This window comes from Tursiops truncatus, chromosome 19 (genome assembly GCF_011762595.2).
Source record: "Tursiops truncatus isolate mTurTru1 chromosome 19, mTurTru1.mat.Y, whole genome shotgun sequence".
Taxonomy (NCBI): Eukaryota; Metazoa; Chordata; class Mammalia; order Artiodactyla; family Delphinidae; genus Tursiops; species Tursiops truncatus.
In genome coordinates, this window is record NC_047052.1 from 47,801,742 (window position 1) to 47,814,491 (window position 12,750).

Here is a 12,750-nt window from a genome sequence, read left to right on the forward strand (position 1 = left end):
CGCGGCCTCTCCCGTTGCGGAGCACAGGCTCCAGATGCACAGGCTCAGTAGTTGTGGCTCACGGGCCTAGTTGCTCCGCGGCATGTGGGATCCTCCCAGACCAGGGCTCGAACCCGTGTCCCCTGCATTAGCAGGCAGATTCTCAACCACTGCACCACCAGGGAAGTCCTAATTAATTTTTTTAATTGAAGTATGGTTGATTTACAATGTTGCGTTAGCTTCAGGTGTATGGCAAAATGATGTGTGTATATATATATATATATATATACACACACACACATCATTATATATATATAGGATATATATATAATATTTATATATTCTTTTTCACATTCTTTTCCATCATAGTTTATTACAAGATATTGAATATACTTCCCTGTGCTATACAGTAGGACCTTGTTGGTTATCTATTTTATATATAGTAGTGTATATATGTTAAATTAGGATTTATCCCTTCCCCCACCTTTCCCCTTTGGTAATCATAAGTTTGTTTTCTACGTCTGTGGGTCTATTTCTGTTTTGTATATAAGTTCATTTGTATCATTTTTTTTTAGATTCCACATATAAGCCATATTATATATTTGTCTTTCTCTGTTTGACTTACTTCACTTAGTATGATAATCTCTAGGTCATCCCATGTTGCTGCAAATGGCATTATTTCATTCTTTTTTTATGGCTGAGTAGTATTCCATTGTATGTATATACCACATCTTCTTTATTCATTCATCTGTTGATGGACATTTAGGTCTATTCCATGTCTTGGCTACTGCAAATAGTGCTGCAGTGAACATTGGGGTGCATGTATCTTTTTGAATTATGGTTTTCTCTGGGTATATGCCCAGGAGTGGGATTGCTGGGCCATATGGTAGTTCTGTTTTTAGTTTTTGTTCTCCATAGTGGCTGCACCATTTTACATTCCCACCAACAGTGTAGGAAGGTTCCTTCATAAATTAAAATTTTATCAATAGCATCCATTCTACTTTTTTTTTTTTTTTGCGGTACGCGGGCGTCTCACTGTTGTGGCCTCTCCCGTTGCAGAGCACAGGCTCCGGACGCGCAGGCTCAGCGGCCATGGCTCACGGGCCCAGCCGCTCCGCGGCATGTGGGATCTTCCCGGACTGGGGCACGAACCCGTGTCCCCTGCATCGGCAGGCAGACTCTCAACCACTGCGCCACTAGGGAAGCCCCCATTCTACTTTTTTACTGCCTTTTCCCTCTTACCCAAACCAGATATTTCTCGTGCACTGCAGTTAGCAGACAGCAATAAGTAGGTGTTGAATGAGTATTTTTAAATGACTAAATATTCAAACAGATGATCACAGATCAAGATGACAAAGAGAGGGAATTCATTAAATCCCGCCCACAACCACTGTGAAGTAGGACCTTGTCATTACTGTAGGTTTTATTTTCACCTCTGCCTGACAAGTTAGGAAACATAGTCTCAGTGAGATTAAGTAACTTGCCCAAGGTCACCCACAGGCAAAATGCTGAAGCTGGAATTCGAACCCATGCAGCCTGGCTCCAGGCTCTGGAGGGAGAGCCTAGGACCAGGAAACCCACAACCAGGAAATGGGGTTGTGGTGAGCCTGGGCCTGGTTGGTGCTCAGCAAGCAGGATCTATGATCAGGTTTGCTCTGCATGCGGGGTGGGATGTGGCTGTTTCTCCCCACCCTGGGATGCTAGGGACCTTGCCCAATTTCTCCCAGGCCTGCTGACCAGGTAAGGGCTGGGCGTTAGTAGGGAAGCGGGAGGGAGGGGGAGAGAGAGAGAGAGAGAGAGAGAGAGAGAGAGAGACACGGGAGTGCAGCTCTTATTTTCCACATTCCAGGAACTGAAGCAGTGAGAAGAGGGCGCGTGTGCCCTGCCCCCAGCATCCTGCTCAGGAAGGGGCTGGAGGGGCTATGAGGAGAGCCCGAGGGGTCCTCCCAGAGTGCTAGCCAGCAGGGTAGCCATGAGGAGAAGGACTATGACGGTGGGGGGGCACCCCAGGAGGGACGGTGCCCGAGGCGCTGGTGAAGGCTGATGGAGTCCTTGTTGCAGAGGTGCCCCTCACAGCAGGAGCCCTGGAGGTCGATGTTTGTCCACGGGCTGGTGGTGCCCCGGGTGGTGCAGGAGGGCCGGTGGCAGGTTCTGATGTACACAGGGACTGAGAAATTGCCTGGGAGGCGGGCAGTGAGGAGGGTCAGAACCGAGGGAGGCAGCTGCACCTGAACCTCCACCTCAGAGATCACAGCCATGACTGGGTCCTCAGACTTACTTCCAGTCCCCTCCTTAGACCAGAGCCATGCCTCCTCCCTCAGTCCAGGACCATGCCTCCTTCTTTAGACCAGGGCCGTGTCTCCCTGTCAGCCCTGCCCTGCCTCCACACCCCTTGCCCAGGCCCTCTCACCCTCCCAGCCTCTCACCAAAGGTCATGCTGCCATTGCCCTGGAAGCAGATGCTTTGGTCCTGGTGACACTGGACCCGCCGGAACTTCTCCGGGGTGCAGTCCTCCGGGTGGATCCCCACTCAGGAGTAGCACTTGGGGCCGCTGAGCGTCGGCGGGTTGGGCGCTGGCAAGAGAGCGTGGACGCACACTCAGGTAACGGTCCTCGGTACGGTCGTGCGGGTTGTGCATTGCGCCAGGGCTCCCGTCTGGCCCGACTGGGGCGCTGGAATCCCAGCGCGCCGGGAGGAGGAGCCCAACGGAGACCACACCCCTCCCCGGGCGCGCGCGCGGGCCGGGGCCCCTCCCAGCCCCGTACAGTCCCGCCCCACACCCAGCCCCGCCCCTCGCATACCTCGGCCCAGGTTGGCGAGGGAGTCGTGGGTCTGGAAGTTCGCGTTGCAAAGGTCGGTCCCTCAGCCGCGCACCACCGAGTAGTTAGGCGGCAGCGCCTTGTCATTCCACTGCATCTGGCCCGTAGCCGGGCCTGTCCAGCAGCCCTTCTGTACCATGGTCATTGAGGCGCGGTACCCTGGGAGCGAGGGGATGGGGTCTGGCGCGCTGCCTCCCCCTCAGCCCTTCTCCTCCTCTCCCACGCTCCCTCCTCTCCACCTCTCTCCCTCTAGTCTCAAGTCTCTTGCTCCTCTGTCTTCTCGCTTCTCACTCAACCTGGCTTCTCCCTCCAGCCCTGCCCTTCTCTTTAGTCCCTCGCTCCCTGTCAAACTCTGCTTCCCTCTACACCGCCTCCCCCTCTCCTCTCATCACCAACCCTTTCCTCCTCTTCCTTTTCTCTCCTTCCCCTCTTCCGCTTTTCTGCCCCTCTCCCACCTCCTCTTCCTGGCCCCCCACTGTCTCCTCCTCCCACCTCCTGCCCCCCCATCCCCTCCTTCGTCCTACCCCTTCTCCAGCCTCCACTTCTGCATCTCTATCCTGACCTTCCCTCCCCTCTTCTACCCAGTTCCTTCCCAACCCCTTGTCTGCTCCTCCACCCCCATCCCCCCCACCCCGTCTAATCTTTCATCCTTGTCCTTGTCCCCCGCTCCCGCCCTTTTTTTGTGTGTTTCCTGCCCCTCACCAGTGTTCAGGGATAAGACAGCCTCGGAGCATCCGAGGAGACAGGAGACATTGAGGAATTTCATGCCACTGAGGTCAAAGGGCCCGAAGTAGAAGTGTTGAAAGCTGTAGCATTGCAGGGCTTGGGACCCTGGGGAGAGGAGCAGGGGTGGAGTGAGTGGAACAGGCCAAGGATGAGCCTGTGCAAGGAATCAGGCTCCACCCTGCATATGACAGCCACATGGGCCAGGCTCTTCTGCTCTGAGGGGAGACAGGCCTTGTTGCCTTGAAAGAAGCAGGGGCTGCTGCTGTGGCTGGTCATGGCTGTGTCTACCTCTTGGCACAGCAATGGCATCTGCACCTGCCAGTCCAGGTTTTTTTTCCCCAGGCTCTTCCAAATCTCCATCCTCTTCCAGGAAGCCCTCCAAGATTTTGATAAAGGAGGAAGTGATTCACTCCTGTCCTGCCTATCCCTTTCCCAACTATACTCATGATATCCAGTAGCACTAAAAGGTCACTGATGGAAAACAAACACTCCAGTATAGGCACTGGGATGTACAATCTCATGCTACAAATGCACGCAGAGCCAGCCCCTAGCAATACAGGTACACACACACACAGAACACTTAAACACTGACGTAAACACAAAATAACAAAATTGACACAGGCTCATGCAGATCTCACAAATATTCACAGAGTATCCTGAATGCATTCACACTGAGTTCTACATTTACAAGCAAAACGAGTACCACCCAGACCCTCCAATAGAAACCCCGGAAACCAAGGCACAGGATCTCACACATGCAAAATCACACTCACAGACAGAAAACTGTGTGGATACAGAAATAATCACAACACACAGACCCAGGAACACAGGAAGTCATACCCAGAGAGAGACAAATACAGACCCAAGAATCACAGACATACAAATAAAATGAGACCCTGAAATCAGGCGAAGTTAGAGATAGACAAAAAAGAGGGCTACAAAAACAAACAATTTAAAATCGTATTCAGATGCAAGATACATAGAGACACACAACAGATACACAGAGAGACAGATACACATCAAAATACCCAAACACACATACACAGAGAGAAATACAGGCCCACCAGTCATAGAGATGCACAAACACAAAGAAAAACAGAGATGCAAAATTATACACACATCTCTTTTAAAAAGAAAGTGAGGCTCAGAGATAAACAGACCCATAAAAGCATTTGTTCAAACACCCAGACATCAAAACCTGGTACAGATAAACACACACAAGCACAGAGACCCACAGGACACCCTGACACATGGACACACAGAGAAATCGAACTCTCTTCCGTGGACGAGCGTGTGCACGTGCATGCGTGCACACACACACACAAAGTTGTTATATGCAGGCATAACCTCCTTCCCACCTCTCAAATTCCCTGCCTTTGTAGCCACTTCAGTCCTGATATGACTATGTCCCTGTCCTTACGCAAACTAGGGGAAGGGGTTGCCTGAGGATGAGGCCAAGGTTTCCTGCCAGTTCTGGAAAGAGCCCCCATGGCTCCCCAGAGGTACCTTTGAATGAGGACATGGGCAAAGAGGATGAGAAAGGCTGGAGTAGTGGAACAGAGACGCTGGAGGAAATGAGTGATATGGAAAGAACAGAGGAGGGGAAGAGAACTGGAGAGGACACAGTCTCCAGGCCTCTCCCAACCAAGACGCAGGAGTCCGGACCCCCAGCCCCTTCTCCCTCAGACCCAGGAATCAGGGCCCCTAGTTCGCTCCTCCCTGAGTCCCTGGAATCCGCCCCTCACTCTCTGCTCCCTCAGACCCAGAAGAGTCCAGCTATCTCCCACCCAACTGCCCTCTTACCACTGGACTCAAAAGTCTGAATACCTGTGAGACAGAGGACAGCCCCAAAGAGGCACAGCAGGGTGGCTCTGGGGCCCCCCATTGCCAGGTTGTGGACCTGAGTGGAGACACCGAGGACAGCTCCTGCTCTGATTTCTGCGTGGCTGGTTCTCCCAGCAAAGCCCCAGGCCGGCAGGCATTCCTCCACCCCCGCCCTCCCTTGCTTGGGCTCGTTTCCTCCTAGATAATCATGATGGGGCCTGGACTCCTGGATCTGAGGGAGGAGGGAGCTAGGGGCCTGTAACCCTTAACTTTGGGGGGATTCGTGTTTTGCAGGCTCTCTTTCTACCCTGTTCCCCAACACTGTGTTCTAGTCTGAGGTTGGCACTCACGGCCTCTTGATTTCTCTTCTCTTCCTCTATCCCAACACATACCATCTATATGGGCCCACGTCTCCAGACCCAGAGACACAAACATCACCTCCTCCTTGAAGACTTCTCTGACCTGCCACGCCCGCCTACAATCATCCACCCACGTTCAGCCTCAAATACCTCCGTCTCCCAGCCTTGGTCACCCTGGGTTGGGCTAGTGTCTGTCACTGCATCAGGCTGTGAACTCCTCAGAGGCCTCAGGGGATGTTTGTGATGTTGTAGGAATGAGTGAATCGAGGAACTTAGAAACAAACTGACAGGGAGATAGAGACTCCCAGAGAGGCAGTTACACATGGGATGCAAAAAGACAGACACATCCGGGGTGGACAGACGCAGATGTAGACACACAGACAAACGCAGACTTGATGAACAGGACATGCCCACAGAAGGTGTTTAATACATTTTTTATTAGACTTTGAAATGAATGAATTTTAAAACATCGGAGGAGATAGAGACACAGGCAGACAACTGGAGGGATACACTGTCCCCTGAGGATTCAGCCAAACCCATGTGGACACTCAGACACCAGGGAGATGGGAACTTCCAGATGGATGCTATCGAGGGTAGTGGGAGCTGATGCCAAGTTGGCATCTCCTGATCTGCCTTGCTTCTTGCGCTTGGAGGCACTGCCTGCTGGGATCACACCTACTCACCGTGCCATGCAGGGTGGGCACCAGGCATGTGCAGAGACCTAGGGTCACGAACCCCCAGATGAATGGGCAGAGGGGACACAATAGCGGTGACCACGACTTAACGGTCTCCTGAGCTTGACTAAACTTGACACGGACTTCTTCCTGACTTCACGCCCCCAATCTCCCTTTCCTTAGAGCATTTACTTTAGAAAACTTGTCATTGCCGATTCCTTCTCTGTCCCTTTGAAATGTAGGTAAATTTTCTCCCAGCCTCTTGCCAGTTTTACAGCCCAGGAATGTCTTTCTCAGGGGACCTGGGAGCCACCCCTCCAAAATGTCATCATCAAGGAAGATAGCACCCCTGACCCTCAGGCTCTGTGGGAGGGTAGGAGCCGAACTTGAATAAGTGGCAGTTAGCAAACACAGATGCCTAATTACAGAGAAAAACATTTGTAAACTCAGGAGTAAGTCAGGGTGCTGGACCATCCCATGCACCAACCTCCCCTCCGTCTCTGGCATTTTCCCACTAGCTTATCCAGCTGAAAACCCCTCCCACCTTTTGTTTCAGTGGAGTTGAGTTCAGTCTCTCTCTCTTATTGCCATAGTCTTGAATAAAGTCTCCTGTGCCTGTTTAACTTTGTTCGGTGCGATTTTTCTTTGACAGCAAACACCCAGGAACTGTGGACACTCACTAGGGTTCTGGACTCACCCTCGTTTTGCCAAAACCCTGCTCCTCCCAACAGGCCTCACTTCCCTGAACCTGTTTTGTATCCAAATTATTTTTCCTGTTTCTCCTGTTCCTGCCTCTCTGTCAGGGGCTAGCCCTTCAGGGAGAGGGTGGAGCTAACGACCCCTGGAGAGTAGAGACTGGCCAGGAAAGGAGGCTGGGTTTTCTGAGGCCCCTGTGGAAGGTGGGGGCATTGGAGGTATTCACAGTTTCAGAGACTGAGGCTTGAAGAGTTGGCTGACCAGCCCATTTAGGGTGTGAGCCTGTGTGTGTGTGTGTGTTGTGTGTGTGTGTGTGAGTGTAAGTGACTGTGCGAGCGTGCAGCTGTGCCCGTGTGATTTGAACTCTGGTAGCCTTCAGGTACCTTTGGAGGCTGTGAGGTATCAGGTGGGAAGCTCCCCACTGCAGGAGGCTGTCGATGAAAAAAAAATCAATGGTCAATCTAAGAAAGAAATGGAAAATTTTATTCGAGCCAACCTGAGGATTATAACCTGGGAGACAGTCTTTCAGAAAGCTCTGAGGACTGTTCTGCCCATTAGAGGTCAAAGCACAGTTATATAAGCTTTTGAGGCAAAGAGTTATCCAACAAATGATGTATTGACAGTTTATACAATCCAGATCTGTATGTACAAAGCAAGTAGTGGGTTACTGTGATCCCTTACAAGATTAAGAAGGAACATTATCCCCTAAGGAAGTCTGTTCAATGCAGATGTACAATACACACTAAAGGGAAAGGCAGAGGCCCAAACTGGTAGAAAATAATTTTATGTTTAAATTTTTCTTGTCTTGCCATAAATATAAATTTTATTTCATCCAGGTAATCCAATGGAGACCCAGTGATCTAGGTCTAGAGATTTTGGCAGGGCTCTTGCATCCATCCACAGAGCATGAACTCCAAGCTCCCTATGAACCCAGAAATTCTTTTTTTTTTTTTGTAATCACGTTTCAGTAATTAAGCTTTGTAATTAAGTGATTAATTATTTGAGAGATTGGAGAAAATGGAGGATGCTCTGTGGTAGCCATTAAAGAGCTATTTTTAAAACTTTTTACTGTAGAAATTTTCAAACACACACAAGCATACAGAGAATAGCATACCCACCACCCAGACTCAACAATTTTTAACATATCTACTAATCCTATGTTATTCTTACCCCCTTTGGTGCTCTTAAGGGCATTGAATTGGATGCCTTCATTATTTTCTCAAAATACTAATTTTCCTTAAAACAACATTTAAAAGTTGGTGATTTTCAAAGTGTAACTTTGGCTTATGTTCTAAGATGCAATCTTCAGGAACGTAACGTACAATTTCTAAAAGGGTGTTTAACCACTACCTCGAGTTGAATTCTTAGTCATATGATGTCACCAAATCAACATATTTGCATATTGAATAGTTTCAAATTTATTTGCGATACATGTATTTTCAATATATTCCAACATTTATTAGAAGCTGAAGAGTAGCTGTAGAGTGCTTGAATGATATTTTAAAATTCAGTGGTATAGAAATTTTTGCTGCATTATTCACTATCCAGTTTAAAGGATGGGCAGCACAAGGATTTGCTCCTTCAAGAAGAGAGAAAGGAGGCAGATCGGGGGTGTTACCTAGAGTCTCTGCCCAGCCCCAACCACCTACAGGAGCCTCCGTGTGGATGTCCTCAACTGCCCGGTGTTTGAGCGTCTACATGGGTCAGTCCAATGGTTACCAAGTCCAAGCTCATACTGCTTGCTGCAGGACAGACCAATAAATGGAGAGACAAGTTGCTGGGGCCAGGAATAGCGACTTTTTTCAGAAAGCCAGCATACTGAGTAGGTGGTGGACTAGCGTCCTAAAGAACCATCTTGCCCAGGTTTGGATGCTAGTTTCTTCTATAGAACAAAGAGGGGGAGGTGAGGAGGTAAAGTGAAAAAGGTGATAAGGTGTTGCAAATAGTTCCTGGTTCTTCTTTCCTGCAGCCATTCACAGGTCAGGGCCTGGTCAGGATGTTTCCTGTGAGCTTAAACAAAGGTATTTTAGCTTAACACTCAGACACGGGAGGCAGGGTTCCAGGAGATGGGCCATTATGTATACTTTAAGCTACAGGCGACATCCCTTTAGTGATTACTTTGAAGCAAAAGCAATAGAATACAAAGGTTAAAGGAAAAGAAACACATCCAATATGGAGTCAGATTTGTTCTTCCCTATTACAGAATGCCTTGGAAATTTTTCAAGGATCTTTTGTTGTATTCTGTAAGCTTCCACGCACTTTTCCATTTCCATGCACATTTACAAAGACCTGGCCTCTTAAATAACTTTCCCCCCAGATTTGGTTTAAGCAGTTTACTAAATGTGTGCATCCCTGTCTTAGTATATATCACCTACTGGACAAAATTCCCCAAAGTGCTCGCATGTAAGGATCAGTGTAGTCTGGGACTCTGTCCATCCAGCAATAATTGTTTTCTTTTTAATTAATTAATTAATTTAAATTTTATTTATTTTTGGCTGTGTTGGGTCTTCGTTGCTGCATGTGGGCTTTCTCTAGTTGTGGTGAGCGGGGGCTACTATTCATCGTGGTGCACGGGCTTCTCACTGTGGTGGCTTCTCTTGTTGCGGAGTGCAGGCTCTAGGCGTGAGAGCTTCAGTAGTTGTGGCTCGTGGGCTCGAGAGCGCAGGCTCGGTAGTTGTGGCACATGGGCTTAGTTGCTTTGTGGCATGTGGGATCCTCCCGGACCAGGGATAGAACCTGTGTCCCCTGCATTGGCAGGTGGATTTTAAACCACTGCGCCACCAGGGAAGTCCCTGTGTAGTTTCTAAAATATGTTCATAACGAACTATTAAATATTCTCTTTTTTGAGGAACAAAGATCTAAATTAGAGGCAAGAGGTAAATATTTTGAATCAACTTAATATAAGCAATGCTTAGTTGATTAGCTTTGAAATAAAAAGATGATATGAAATGGTAGAGAATCATAATATCATGAAAATAAAGAGTATTTTCCTAAATTTTATTGTGAGAAATTTCAGGTGCAAAAGTGTTGAAAATTAGTTCAGATATGATGCATATACCTATCATCTAGATCTAAAGTACAGTTGACCCTTGAACGACATGGATTTGAACTGTGCAGGTCCACTTATACTTGGATTTTTTTCAAAATTTATTGGAAAAAAAGTTTGGAGATTTGCAACAGTTTGAAAAAACTAACCGATGAACCATGTAGCCTAGAAATATTGAAAAAAATTAAAGTTAGGTATGCCATGGATGCACAAATATATGTAGATACTAGTCTATCCTTACATAGGCATAAGGTGAGTGATATTATAAAATCAATAATGTGTTAGTTTTCTCACTGTTTTATAACTTTGCTTTCAAAGAATTACAGTATTGTACAGTATGCCTCTCTCTCTTATAACTGGGGAAACTGTGTATCAGCCTATCATCATAGGTGTTTTTTTTTTAAAGTAACAATGTTCTCAATACTGTATTATGAATATGACTGTAATACTGTATGCCATAAAAATTTTATAATGATTCATTCATTAGTATATAGGCTAGGCTACCATAAAACAATTGTATCAATTACTCTAGGCTACCATAAAGCAATATTGCTGCTTCTTTGTGATCAATGCATGATAATGTTATACCTGTAAATAAATATGAATTGCTTTTTCACATTATCTTTTTATTTTTGATGTCTAGTGTTAGTAATACATATAACATCTACAGTGCTTTGTATCATATAAGACAATATTGATGTAGGTACTGACAGACCATTCATCTTGTAAACTGACAAGTAAACTTATGGTACCGATAAATATAGTACAATACTGTAATGTATTTTCTCTTCCTTATGATTTTCTTAATAACATTTTCTTTTCTCCAGCATACTTTATTGTAAGAATACAGTATAATACATATAACATACAAATTACCTGTTAACTGAATGTTTGTTATTGGTAAGGCATCTGGTCAACAGTAGGTTATTAGTAGTTAAGTTTGGGGGGAGTCAAAAGTTATACATGGATTTTCGACTGTGTGTGGGGTTGGCATCCCAACCCCTGCATCGTTCAAGGGTCAACTATATTAACATTTGCTTATTCTATCTACGTTTCTGCATCAGTTAGCTTCTGCTGCACAACAAACAACAAACAAAAAGGGTTAACAACAAGCCCTTTATTTATCTCCTGATCCTCTGTTTCTCCTGGGTTGTTCTTCTGGTATGGGCTGACTTGACCAATCTCTGTTGGGCTCTCTTATGTTTCTATGGTCAGCTGATGGGCTGGATGAGCTAGGATGGTCTCACTCACAAGACTGGTAGTCGGCTGGCTATCAGTCAGGCCTCAGTTCTCCTCCATATGGCCTCTCATCTTCCAGCAGGCTAGACTGGACACTTTTCACATGGAAATGACATGTTTCCAAAGGGCAGAGAGAAAGGGCAACCTCCAATAAGGAAGTGCTTTTCATGCCTCTGCTCAAGTTATATTTGCTAATGTCACTGGCCAGCAAGTCACAAGGCTTGCCCAGAATCAGTGTGGAAGGGCATTAACCGTGTGGATAGAAGGAGGGGAATAACTTGTGTTACTTTTGTTCTATTTAACTATCACTGTTGAACCAATAAAAGCAAATGGAAGATATCATTTTGCTTCACTTATAAATATAAATCATGTAGTAAGCAAAGGATCTTTCCCTGATGTGACTCTCCTCTTCCCTCTCGGCAGGCTATTTTTTTAAAAAATTGAAGTAGAGTTGATTTACAATGTTGTGTTAGTTTCAGGTATACATTAAAGTGATTCAAATATATATATTCTTTTACGGATTCTTTTCCACTATAGGTTATTACAAGATACTGAATATAGTTCCCCATGCTATACAGTAAGTCCTTGCTGTCTAGCTATTTTATGCATAGTAGTGTATATCTGTTAATCCCAATCTCCTAATTTATCCCTCCCTCCCCCTGCCTTTTCCCCTTTGGTAACCATAAGTTTGTGTTCTATGTGAGTGTATTTCTGTTTTGTAAAGAAGTTCATTTGCATCATTTTTTAGATTCCACATATAAGTGATGCCATATGATATTTGTCTTCCTCTGACATTTCATTTAGTATGATAATCTCTAGGTCCATCCATATTGCTACAAATGGCATTATTTCATTCTTTTTTTATGACTGAGTAATATTCCCTTGTATATATACCACATCTTCTTTATCCATCTTATCTGTTGATGGACACTTAGGTTCTTCAGGCTATTTTTAAAGGGCTAAATGATTTGAAACTTGGTCATTCATCTCCCATTCACACAATAACTGCAACAATAGTGAAGAACACGGGAAGACCCACAGGGCCAACTAAGAGAAATATTTACAAACATGAACTTTTACCCACAAAGAAGTTACAGGTTTGAGCCACAACATCTATTAAAACCCTTTGGAGAATCGATTTTATTTGTGTGATCAAGATAAAAGCACAACCAGATGGGCCTAGGTGGCTTGAGGCAAGAGGTGCCCAGTGCCGGCATGAGGTCAGGCACTGGGTTGTGCCCATGTGGAATTGGCCAGAGTTCATGCAGGGATGATTGCCGCATCAGTGAATCAAGAGAAACAATTTTCCCAAGGCCCCAGGCACAGGTGAGGCTGAGAGGATATGAATGAAATAGCACATAAGATGTGTCTGAACCCTTCCCTAATTA

The 12,750-nt window shown here is 46.3% G+C and overlaps 2 protein-coding genes across 7 annotated transcripts in view; one reads left to right on the forward strand and one right to left on the reverse strand.

Moving 5' to 3' along the window:
• The window catches only part of ZNF283 (zinc finger protein 283), an 88,181-nt gene that overhangs the window by 39,710 nt on the left and 35,721 nt on the right, over positions 1–12,750 (forward strand). The window lies entirely within an intron of this gene.
• On the reverse strand, positions 1,581–3,654 carry LYPD5 (LY6/PLAUR domain containing 5). The gene is given in 6 exon segments (XM_033846396.2): positions 1,581–1,977; positions 1,979–2,018; positions 2,020–2,158; positions 2,406–2,552; positions 2,781–2,957; positions 3,501–3,654. Coding segments are annotated over 6 exon segments (645 nt in total). The 5' UTR covers positions 3,565–3,654; the 3' UTR covers positions 1,581–1,899.